The sequence below is a fragment of the Aquarana catesbeiana genome, linkage group LG13, assembly GCF_042186555.1.
Source record: "Aquarana catesbeiana isolate 2022-GZ linkage group LG13, ASM4218655v1, whole genome shotgun sequence".
Classification (NCBI taxonomy): Eukaryota; Metazoa; Chordata; class Amphibia; order Anura; family Ranidae; genus Aquarana; species Aquarana catesbeiana.
In genome coordinates this window covers 52,380,437-52,393,032 of record NC_133336.1, presented here as the reverse complement: position 1 = coordinate 52,393,032, position 12,596 = coordinate 52,380,437, and the positions used below count along the sequence as shown (strand labels likewise).

Here is a 12,596-nt window from a genome sequence, read left to right as displayed (position 1 = left end):
GTATTGTGAAGCCCTCAGTGGTTTGTTAGAGAACCTTAGTGAACAAACAGCATTATGAAGACCAAGGAATACACCAGACAGGTCAGGGATAAAGTTGTGGAGAAGTTTAACCACTTCAGCCCTATAAGGTTTTACCCCCTTACTGACCAAGCCCTTTTTTGCCATACTGCACTGCGTCACTTTAACTGACAATTGCACGGTTGTCCGATGACGTACCCAAACATAGAACTTCTTTTGGTGGTATTTGATCATCTCTGCGATTTTTTTTTTTTTTTTTTTTTTTTTTTTTTTTTTTTTTTCCGCTATAAACAAAAAAAGAGGGACAATTTTGAAAAAAAAATTAATATTTTTTACTTTTTGCAATAATATCCCCCAAAAATATATAAAAATATACTAATTTCTTACACAGTTTAGGCCAAATATGTATTCCTCTACATATTTTTGGTAAAAAAAAAAAAAAAAAAAAATATTTCGCAATAAGCGTATATTGATTGGTTTGCACAAAGTTATTGCGTCTACTAAATAGGGGATAGATGTATGGCATTATTATTTTTTTTTTTTTTTATTAGTAATGGCGGCGATCTGCGATTTTTCTTCTTTTTTTTTTTTTAAATATCGTGACTGCGGCGTACAGATCGGACACTTTTGACACTATTTTGGGACCATTGACATTTATACATAGATCAGTGCTATAAAAATGCACTGATAACTGTGCAAACGGCAGTGAAGGGGTTAAACACTAGGGGAAGATCAAGGGGTTAAGTGTGTCCTAGGGAGTGATTATAACTGTAGGGGGGGGGGGGGGGGAGATAGGCTACAACTCACATGACAGCAATCACTGCTGAGCAGTGATCTCGGTCATGTCACAATGCAGAACAGGGAAATGCCTTGTTTACATAGGCATCTCCCCGTTCTGCAGCTCCGTGACATGATCGCTGGGAGACTGGCGGACATCGAGTCCGCGGGTCCCGCAGGCACGGTCACGCTGTACGCGGCAGGCTCACATGCCCGCCAATTAAAAGGGGGTGTACAGGTACTCCCATTTGCTCACCACTGCCATTGTGCCGACGTATATCGGCGTGCAGCGGTTGGCAAGTGGTTAAAAAAAAAAAAAGATACCGTAATGGTTTGGGTAAGTTTTAGATATTTTTTGTGTACGTTTAAACCACTAAAACCTTGTATATTTGGCCCCTCCCCTTTTCACAATAAAACAGGTAATGCATGAAAAATTATTACCAGAGCAAAAAGAAAATGTTTTGTGCATGGAAGTCACCGGAGAGTGTCAGGAATGCACGCTGTGCTCTGCAACACATTCAATAGAAGTCTGGGAGCAGGCATACCAAGATCTAATATAATTCTTTATGGCCACTAACCATAGATGGGAATTAAACCCAAATTTTTCCAGATCTGTGATAATGAGGACGTCCTACATTTCGTTTAACAGTGCCACACTAAAAGCTTTTTGATTTCCTTTGGCTTATCTCAGGACAGAAGAATTGTGGTTGTGTTGCCTGTACTTTACGATTTATTATTTTTACATCAAGTAGGGGAAGATATTTATGTACAAAATGTAAATTCATTAAAAAAGAGATGCATGTGTTTAATTTTTTTTTCTTAATCTCGATCCTTATAAGCTACTAATACCTACAGAGCTTTCCTGCACTCTGGGAAGTGCACCCTTTCTGTTAAAATGGGGTTAACTACCTGTGGGAAGGACAAGTCGTTCTTGAAGTGTTATACCGACAATGGGGAGTCTGGATCCACCCCCTTTCCTGTCATCCGTGTGATTGACGTTTTCTGCTCGCTCCCGAGACTTCACACTGCAGAGCTCCTCTCCCTCCTCCCCTTCCCGTCTCCCTCCTCCTCTTCCCGTCTCCCTCCTCCCCTTCCCATCTCCCTCCTCCCCTTCCCGTCTCCCTCCTCCCCTTCCCGTCTCCCTCCTCCCCTTCCCGTCTCCCCTTCCCGTCTCCCTCCCTCCTCCCCTTCCCGTCTCCCTCCCTCCTCCCCTTCCCATCTCCCTCCCTCCTCCCCTTCCCGTCTCCCTCCTGACAGACTATCCTGAGCACACAGACGTTCGTTCAGTAATAGCAGGAGCAGTTCAGTGACTGTGAAAGAGAGATCACTGAAGTGCTCTTTATACATATTCTATAATCCAATTAAAAATATAATGCACAATACAACATTGAAGATGGAGAACTGTCTTCTGTCAGCATGTTCTAACTGTAGGGGGGATGGGCTCACTAGAACATGACAGATCACTGGGAGCAGTAGATCTGTCATGTTGCTAGGCATAACAGGGAAATGCCTTGTTTACATAGGCATCTCCCCGTCCTGCCTCTCCGTGCCCTGATTGCAGGCCACCGGAGGACATAGAGTCCGTTGCACCTGCGTTCACGCTCCTGCAGCGGGCACCCGCTACCCACGGATGATGCATAGAGGAACGGGTATGTTGTTTTGCACACCCGTGCCACTTTGCCATATATCAGCGTGAGCTGGTCGGCAAGCGGTTAAAGCAGGGTTAGGTTATTAAATATCCCAAGCTTTGAACATCTCAGGGAGCACTGTTCAATCTATCATCCGAAAATGGAAAGCGTTTGGCACAACTGAAAACCTACCAAGACATGGCCGTCCACCTAAACTGACAGGCTGGTCAAGAAGAGCATTAAAGAAGCCAAGAGGCCCATGGTAACTCTGGAGGAGCTCCAGAGATCCACAGCTCAGGTAGGAGAATCTGTCCACAGGACAACTATGTTGTGCACTCCACAAATCTGGCTTTTATGGAAGTGGCCATTGTTGAAAGAAAGCCATAAGAAGTCCCGTTTGCAGTTTGCGAGAAGCCATATGGGGACACAGCAAATGTGGAAGAAGGTGCTCTGGTCAGGTGAGACCAAAATTTTTACTTTTTAGCCTAAAAAGCAAAACGCTTTGTGTTTGGCTGAAAATTACCAATGTAAATCACCTTGAACACAGCATCCCCACTGTGAAACGTGGTGGTAGCATCCCGGGATGCTTTTCTTCAGCTGGGACAAGGAAGCTGATCAGAGTTGAAGGGAAGATGGTTGGAGCCAAATACAGGGCAATCTTAGAAGAAAACCTGTTAGTCTGCAAAAGACTTGACTGGGGTGGAGGGTTTACCTTTTAGCAGGACAACAGCCTTAAACCTACAAGCAGAGCTTCAATGGAAAGGTTTAGATCCAAGCATATTCATGTGTTAGAATGCTGTTCAGATGCTCTCCATCCAATCTGACAGAGCTTGAGCTATTTTGCAAAGAAGAATGGGCAAATGTCACTCTCTAGATCTGGAAAGCTGGTAGAGACATCCCCCCCACAAAGTATTGACTCAGGGGCTGAATACAAATGCACACCACACTTTTCACATATTTACTTGTAAAAAAAAAAAATTGAAGACCATTTATCCCTTTCCTTCCAATTCACAATTATGTGCCACTTTGTGTTGGTCTAACACAAAAATCCCAATAAAATACATTTACGTTTTTGGTTGTAACGTGACAAAAGGTGGAAAATGTCAAGGGGTATGAATACTTTTTCAAGGCACTGTGCATATATGTATATATGCTTTGCATTTTTTATATACATATAGTAGAGCTGCACGATTCTGGATAAAATAGGAATCGTAATTTATTTGCATAGCAAACAAGTGTCAAAAAAGGTTTAGTCTTTAGAGTGATTGTAAAGCTACTTAAGTTTGTTATTTTTATAAATATAAAGTCTTACTTTTCCTCCACTGTGCAGTTCGTTTTGCATAGAGTGGCCCCGATCCTTGACTTCCTAGGGTCGTTCAGCGGCTCTCGTGGCTCCTCCCCGCACCCCCTAGGAGAAGCTCCAGAACCTTTGCGGGCTCGCTCCCGAGACTCGGCCCTGCACAGGATCCATTAAGGTGAAAAAACGCAAGGGTTTACAACCCCTTTAAACTGCCTTAGTTTACACACGGAAGTTCATTCCTTTGATCTAAAAGAACCAAGAGATGCATTGTTTCTCTTTATCACTGTTGATAAACATTATTGGCTGAGTTTTTTTTTTTCTTTTGACAGCCCTGCTCGGTTCTGCACATGTTTAACATGAATCAGGGTAATGCTGTATTAAGATCGTGAGGGGGGTTGAAGCGCAATGATTTAATGATTAATCGTGCAGCTCTAACATATAGTTTAAATTTTTTTTTTTTCTTTTAACCACTTGAGCTCTGGAAGATTTTACCCTCTTTATGACCAGGCCATTTTTTGCTATTCGGCACTGTGTTACTTTAAAGGGGTTGTAAAGGCAGAAGGTTTTTTATCTTAATACATTAAGATAAAAAGCCCTCTGTGTGTAGAAGTGTGTAGAAGCCTCCCCAGCACCCCCTAATACTTGAGCCCCCTTTCTGTCCAGCGATGTCCATGAATCCCTTGGCCGTCTGGGACTCTCCCTCCTGATTGCTCGAGACACAGCAACAGTGCCATTTACTCCCACGGTTGTCAAAGTCATTTAGCCAATCAGGGGAGAGGGGGGGGTGGGGCCGAATGGCAGCTTCATGTCTGAATGGACACACAGAGCTGCAGCTCGATTCGGGTGCCCCCATAGCAACGGGCACTCGACAGGAGGGAGTGGTCAGGAGCAGCAAAGAGGCACCAGAGAAGAGAATAGGGGCTGCTTTGTGCAAAACCAACTGCACAGAGCAGGTAAGTATAATATGTTTAAAAAAAAAAAACAAGCTTTTACAAGCATTTTAACTTGGAATTGCGCGGTCATGCAAGACTGTACCCAAACAAAATTGTATGACAGACAAAAAATGACATTTTTTAAAAACAAAACTATTTTTTGTTTTCTACTATAAAACTTTTCCAATAAAAAAAATCCCAATAAGTGTACATGGATTGGTTTGCATGAAGGTTATAGCAAAAACAAAAATAGTGTGCGCCTTAAAGAGGAAGTAAACCCTGATGGGTTTTACTTCCTCTTTTTTTCCCCCTGCAAAATAAAAGCATAATGGGCTAGTATGCATCACATACTTGCCCATTATGTTGCACTTGCCTGCTAACGCAGCCTGCAATGTCCCCGCTGGTAGCTGGTTCCATTTTCACCCCTCTTCCGGGGCTGAGGACGCGCGCGGGAGCCGCCGGTCACGGCACGGGCCCTTTAAAACAAGTGGAGATGGTGCACAACGGGCAGCTGGTCTGAGAGTAGGGCAAACTTATGCCTGGGAACAAAAGGAGAAGGTACAAGTGCCTATGAGTGTAGTATCTCTAATACATGAGATAAAAGCAATACAATTATCCACTCACATGGCGTGCAATGGTAACAAGCATGTCAGGAAGTGGAGGACGTCTGTGAGGACATACATAGACCCCAATGCCAGCTGCAATCTCAGCACGCTGCCCTCAGGAGGGGAGGCAGTAGACGAGCCAGAAACTGTGGATGTCTGTGTGTAGGTGAGGCGCGAGGACAGTCCTGGATCGGGAAATTGCGCAAAACGTTTCAGAGCATGCGCAGAACACCCTAGGAGTGTGTGAGCGCCCTCCTTTCTCACACTATGGAATGGGGCAAAGTGATTTCAATTTATGTGGCAGGCCGTAGCAAAATTAACCCCTAGAGGGTCCGATCTTATCGCATAAGATATTTGATCAAAGCGAGCACCTATTGGCTAAAAGACAAATGGCTGAAATGTAACATGCTAATGAGTCTGTAATTGATAGCAACTATACCAGGGATATGCAATTAGCGGACCTCCAGCTGTTGCAAAACTACAAGTCCCATCATGCCTCTGCTTCTGGATGTCATGCTTGTGGCTGTCAGTCTTGCTATGCCTCATGGGACTTGTAGTTCTGCAACAGCTGGAGGTCCGCTAATTGCATATCCCTGAACTATACCATTAAATGTAGAAAATATTCTTGTAACACATGTTAAACAATTATGCAAAAATAGTAAATCATAAATATTAAATAAGTATTAAAAACCGAGTAAACTGATGGTCAGCTGTGTGAATATAGTTCATAGTACACAATATGTGAGGCTCATATAAGTAGATTAAGGCTCCATGCACACTGGAGCTGATAAACTGCAGTTTATTGGAGTTTGGGCGTTTTTTTTTTTTTTTTTTAAAGCCCATATTATGTTATCCTATGTGTCCATGCACACGTGGACGTTTTTTAGCTTTAATGAGCAGTGGAGTTTATGGGCTTTTTTCTGAACGCCAGAAATTCGCGTTCAGAGTGCCGTTTTTCACCGCCAAAAAAAGTCAAACACCAAACGCCGATAAACGATCATAAATGCACGTTAATTAGCATTCGGCGTTCTATTTTTTTCAATGCATTGTGAGAGTTTGGCATGCATTGTGGGATTTTTGGAGTGTCCTCTGTATTTTTTATTAAAAACGCCCATAAACGCTAAACGCTCATAAACGCTAGTACAAAACGCTGTTTTTCAACCAGAGTTTTCTGCCAGCAATCTGGCATTCAGAAAAAGCTTTTTTGAACTTCAGTGTGCATGGAGCCTAAAACCTGGGTAAAGAACATTAACTGGAAAATCAAACAACAAAAAAATAGAAATTAGGAATAGAACAAAAATAGACCCTGAAGGCAGGATGATGTACAAAAAAGGATATTTTATGGCTGTCTAGTTTGGCCGTACTTAAAGTAGGTGTCTAGGAAAGACCAAAACCCCACCTAATGTTAATAGTGTAAGTACCTAGAGATAATGAGAACATAATTAATATATGATAAATGTAACGTCAGTAACTTCTTCTACAGGTGTCATTGGCTGCTCTACAGCTTGGGGCAGCAGGTTTATGATTGAAAGGTGGTTTTAAAGGGCTGTTGGTTAGATTTCTGATGGTGAAACTGCTAATGAAATTTGCAAGCCTGAAATGGATCAAACCTGAGTTTTTTGGTAGCATCTTTTAATGAAACAGACCCAGCTGTGTCACATTGTGCATGTTTGTTTTTTGTTTTGCTTTTTTAAGAACCTACCATATGTTAGGTTGGGTATAGCTACGTTAAAATTACCCTGGTTAGTATTGTAAGTAAATCCATTTTTCCCTGTAGGCTAGACGGCATTCATCTGTGACCAGTGTAATGTGTTGTGATTAAGATTTTTCTCATGTTCACTTGAATTAATTTCTAAATTTTGCCCTGGGCTAGTGGAAATATAAAATTGTTTGCAATGAATTGAGCTCTGGCTGAAGCACCATGTAAATTCTGGATTCCTATTATTGCCAATATCTTGTATGCTAACATTTTTGACAGGGAAACAGGTTTGTATGTAAATTATCAAGAGAATTGTATTCTTTTCTGAACCTTTCCCGTTATTTTCTGATAGGGACGGTACAATAATTGTCTGCTCTCTAAACACTGGCCAGTGTATGTGTAGGTATGAATTTGAGGTAGGGACTTTAGATTGTAAGCTTCTCGAGGGCAGGGGTTATTGTGAATGTACAATGTGTAAAGTGCTGCGTAAATTGTCGGTAGTATGTAAGTACCTGAAATTAGGTAGATAAAAAATTATTTTATCTTTTATTTTTTAATTTTATTTTGCTCTACATGATCTCTTATCTCAGTGCATTAGTAAAATGCTTTTCCTCTGAGGAAAAAAAAATTCAAAGCACAGCCATTTTGCGAGTGATTTTTTGCATTTAAGTTAAATGCACGTTTTAGGTCCGAGGATTAGTTAAAACCCCTAAACAATTTTCTTATAGTCGAGACCCTGGAGAATTGGATGGCAGTGTGTGACGTTTACACACATTTCTGGTTGCTGTAAGAGCTTGGGAGTGTGTGCAAACCCCACCGCTGATGCTAACACAAGCATTGTCAGTGGCAATGGAAGGGTGAAAAAATGGAAACTTTACCCACTTCAGCTCGAAAGTTTTAACACCTTCATGACCAGACCATTTTTTGGCTATGCTGCACTACTTTGACAGTTGTGCGGTCATGCAACACTGTACCCAAACTAAATTTTATATAATTTTGTACCACACAAATAGAGCTTTATTTTGGTGGTATTTGATCACCTCTGCGTTTTTTTTTATTATTTATTATATAAATGAAAAAAGACTCACAATTTTCCTGAGAACGTTTTTTTTTTTTTTTTTTCTTTTTTTACTTTCTGGTTTAACCACTTGCCTACCAGGCCAATTCTGGCATTCCTCTCCTACATGTAAAAATCATAATTTTTTTGCTAGAAAATTACTTGGAGCCCCCAAGCACTATTATTTTTATCTTTTTTTAACAGAGACCCTGAGGAATAAAATGGTGGTTGTTGCAACTTTTTATCTTGCACGGTATTTGCGCACAAGATTTTTAATCTGTGTGCAAAAAAAAAAGTAAAGTTATCCCAATTTTTTTGCATAATGTGAAAGATGTTACACACCGAGTAAATAGATTCCTAACGTGTCACGCTTTGAAATTGCGCACACTTCGGTACTAAAAAATCCCCATAGGCGACGCTTTAAACAATTTTACGGGTTACCGGTTTAGAGTTACAGAGGAAGTCGAGCGCTAGAATTATCGCTCTCACCCGAACGACCGTGACATTACATATGCGGGTGCGACCTATGTATGCGTTCACTTCTGCGAGCAGGGACGGTGGCACTTTAAATTTATTTTTTAATTTATTTTACATTTATTTTTCTATTTTGACGCTTTCTTTTTACATATTTTTTTTAATCACTTTTATTAATGATAGGTCCTCTTTACAGCGAGATCTGGGGTCTATAAGTCCCCAGTCCTCAGATCTCGCCTCTAGGCTGGGAAGCCTGAAATTATTTAAATTAAAATTAATAAAAAAAAAAAAAAACGATCTCGACTTCCCAGCAGAGGCGGCAGCATATTTTCAAATGCAGAGGCCAGGCGTGACGTCATAACATTGCGCCATACTTGAAAGGTCATAGAGACTTCCGGGGACCATCTGGCCTGCCAGATACTCTATGGTCATTCTCTGGCACCGGCCGATTCCTTCTCCGGCTCACCGATCGAAGCACTGAAGGGGGGGGGGGGGGGGGGAGACGGACGTAAACCAATGTCACAAAGTTTTGTAATATGCGGTCACATGGACATTGAAGATATGGGGAATATTTTGCTCATGCAGATATTTAGCTGGACTGCAGAATATAAGGACCAGTGATATTGCCTTTTTTTAGCACACAGCTCGTTCAATATGGCTGTACAGCCACAAACAGTGTTTCTACATATTTTTGATGCCCTACATGTATAACACTATACAGAAATATGATATAAAATAGTAAACTGTTTAAAGGCTCTGTATTTACAAGGTCCAAAATGTTGCTTTTTTTATGATGAGGGGTTAATGCTGCAAGTTTACAAGAGGGTTGTCCTAGTCTTTCTGTATGTATTAAGCATATTTTGTGTTTCTGTACCAACCAAACCACCGTAGTTTGCTAAATCTTAGTGACCATCTGCATCCATTCAACAGTTTTTTTTACATTAGATACAAAAAGAATTCTAGTGCTTTTGCAAGAGGTTAATCCCCTTCTTGCAGGCATTCAGATCATGTGACCACTGTGATTGGCAGTCACATGATCTGAAAACTCCTGATCGCAAGTATGCATCAGGAGCTTTCTGGTACCCACTAGTTACTGTGACGGGTGCACATAGTAGTGTGTTTGCCTCTCAAGGCTGTGGTTATCCCTGTTGTGGTGTGTGTGTGTGCACCTTTTTTCTACTATTTTTTCCTTCCACTCAACTTTTCATTATTATTCTTGGATACAGCACTCTGTGAACATCCGGCTTCTTTAGGAAAGACCTTTGGTGACTTGTCCTCCTTGTGGAGGGCGTCAGTGACCGTCTTCGGGACAAATGTGAAGTCAGTTTTTCCCCATGGTTGCTTAACCTACTGAACCAGACTGAGACCATTTAAAGATCAGGAAACCTTTACAGGTGTTTTGAGTTAATTAACTGATTAGAGTGCGACACCATGAGTCTACAATATTGAACTTTTTCACAATATTCTAATTTTCTAAGATACTGAATTTTGGGTTTTCACTAGCTGTAAGCCATAATCAAAATTAGAAAGAAATGCTTGAAATACATCACTCTGTTTAATGAATCTGAGTTTCACTTTTTGAATAGAATTACTAAATATCTTTTTGATATTAACATTTTTCAGATGCACCTGTATGCATTTTATCGGTTTGTAGCTGGGAACAAGATTGTGCCGAACCCTATTGGTTGCGTGATTTTTATTTTTTTTTTCCTGTATATCTTCATATTCTGTTGCATAAATAAAGAAGAAAAAGCTGCGCATGTATAAAAAGGTTTTTTTTTTTTTTTTTCAACAGGTGGTTTTGATGTCAGCTACTATAAACTGCAGAGAGTTTGCAGATTATTTTGCCACACCAGTGCTCAACAAATTGGTCCCAGCATACATTTTCAATGTTGAAGGAAAGCCATATGATGTTGAGGTGTTTTATCTCAATGATTTGAAGCATATTCCTGGGCATAAGGTAGGCATGCATAGCTCTTTAACAAATGGTCTTTTGGGGAATGGTGGTGGGGTTATAGTTAAAATAGTATTAAACCTTTGCATTCTCGACTCGAGAATTTTTAGGGTCTATGCACACTGGGCTTAAAAAAAAAAAAAAAAAAAAGCCACTTCTATTGGCAGAAAACAACACAAACCAGAAGGGTTTTCTTTCCTGTCTCTAAACTCTGAGCTTAAAATGTCTTTAAACCTCCTAATGTTCATGGACACATAGGATAATACTGAGCTGCTTCTAGAGGCAAAACACCCGTGGAAGCAGCGTTTTTAAGCCCAGTGTGCATGGACCCTTTTTCTATTCAGACATGTATTCTTTGCTCCAAAAAGTACTTTCTATCGCTCTCAAAGTTCTCCAAGTCACTCCACCACCCCCCTTCCAATCCAGTAAGCGGGGGGGTGGGGTGTTTTAATGAGAAATGGTTTACAAGCTCATTACAGCTGAATTCCAGGTGTTCGGTATCTTTGTAAAAAGTGCAGGCATACTGTGAGTTAAGTCTAGTGAGGTGCCAGCCATCTCCTGGACTTTTCTCTATTATTTTATATCTGACAGGTTTATGGCTCTCCTGAAGGATACATTCAGGGGCTGTGAGAAGACAGAAGCACACACAGCAGCTATACCTTCCCCTCCCATCTGTTGCCCATTCAAAAAATCCTTTGTATTTTGTGAATGAGTTCACATAATACAAAGGCTTCTGTGATTGGAGAGGTGTGGGGAAGGCATCTCAGCTACATTGAATCTAAACTTTGCAGGAGCTGAGACCAGAATGTTTAGCATCTGAGTTCAGTAAGCTATCTTCCTGGAGTACATAAAAAAAACCTGTCAGATGTAAACTAAAGTCCACAGGTGGCATGCACATCCTTGGACCTAACTCATAGAATGCAGGCACTTTTTACAGAGATGCTGAATTCCTGGAGCCCAGTTTTAAGCATTGGATGGTTATGGAGAACAAGAATATAGTTTGTCACTTTAACACATTAAGCAAGATAAAATAAACCTCACCAGTAAACTATTTTTTAAAACTCTTACCCCTGACACTTGCAGTTTACAACTTTCAATTCTGCTACCTCCTGATCTTCCGTGCTGCTTCCCTAAACTTCTGTTCCTCAAAGGAAAGTATATCTATAGACAAATCTTTTTTTTCTCATTCTTTCATTGACAGACACAGCCTTCTTTATTCAGAACCATAGGGTTATATCTCCCCCTACAGGAGTAGGACACTAGGCAGAAAAAAGACTTGGCTACGCCCATGGGCAGTCCTAGGTGATATACACCCCCCTCTCTGCTATAGGCCTTCAGTTATTTTTCTGCCTAGTCAGGAGTAAGGATCTAGTTCCCTGCTGGGATATTTTGTCCTGGCATCCCCATGGTTCTGAATAAAGAAGGCTGTGTCTGTCAATGAACAAATGAGAAAATAGGATTTTTGACTGAGCGTAAAATCCGTTTCTCTCAGTTCATTGACAGACACAGCACCCGCCCCTCTATGCTTGTTACATAACTGAAGGCCTATAACGGGGGTGTATATTACCTAGGACTGCCCATCGGCGTAGCCAAGTTTTTCTGCCTAGTGTCCTACTCCTGTGGGGGGGAGGGGGTTCTGAAATAAAGAAGGCTGTGTCTGTCAATGAACTCGGAGAAACGGATTTTACGGTAAGTCAAAAATTTTATTTTTTTTTCTGGATAGAGCAGAAATAGATTAAAACACTTGTCAGGTTTTTGCTGCTGTGTGACCCTCTTTTTAAGGTGTATTACATTTTCCTGTACACCATTATCATTGAGTGAATTTGATAGAAGTTCCCAAATTTTTGGTTGTCACAAAAACATGAATAGAGGGGAGATTATCCAATGGTACTAGTACTGGTGACCCTAGTGCAAACAGGGATTCCCATTTTCATTTCCTCTCACTCCCTGTTTTGACAATGGCACTGGAAGTGAAAATCAAGCGTTCCCACTGGGACACAGCTGTGGAAGTGGGCAAGAAGAAAGCTGGCAGTGGTTATAACTTTTAAGCCTCGTACACACGATTGGACTTTCCGACAGGAAATGTTCGATGACAGGCTGTTGGTGGAAAATCCGACCGTGTGTATGCTCCATCGGACAATTGTTGGATTAT

The 12,596-nt window shown here is 41.1% G+C and overlaps 1 protein-coding gene across 1 annotated transcript in view; it reads left to right on the top strand.

The window, feature by feature from the left end:
• The window catches only part of TDRD9 (tudor domain containing 9), a 393,320-nt gene that overhangs the window by 136,420 nt on the left and 244,304 nt on the right, over positions 1 to 12,596 (top strand). Inside the window, exon 7 of the mRNA XM_073609957.1 lies at positions 10,286 to 10,450. Within this exon, the coding sequence (XP_073466058.1) occupies positions 10,286 to 10,450 (165 nt within the window). The remainder of the gene's footprint in view (positions 1 to 10,285; positions 10,451 to 12,596) is intronic.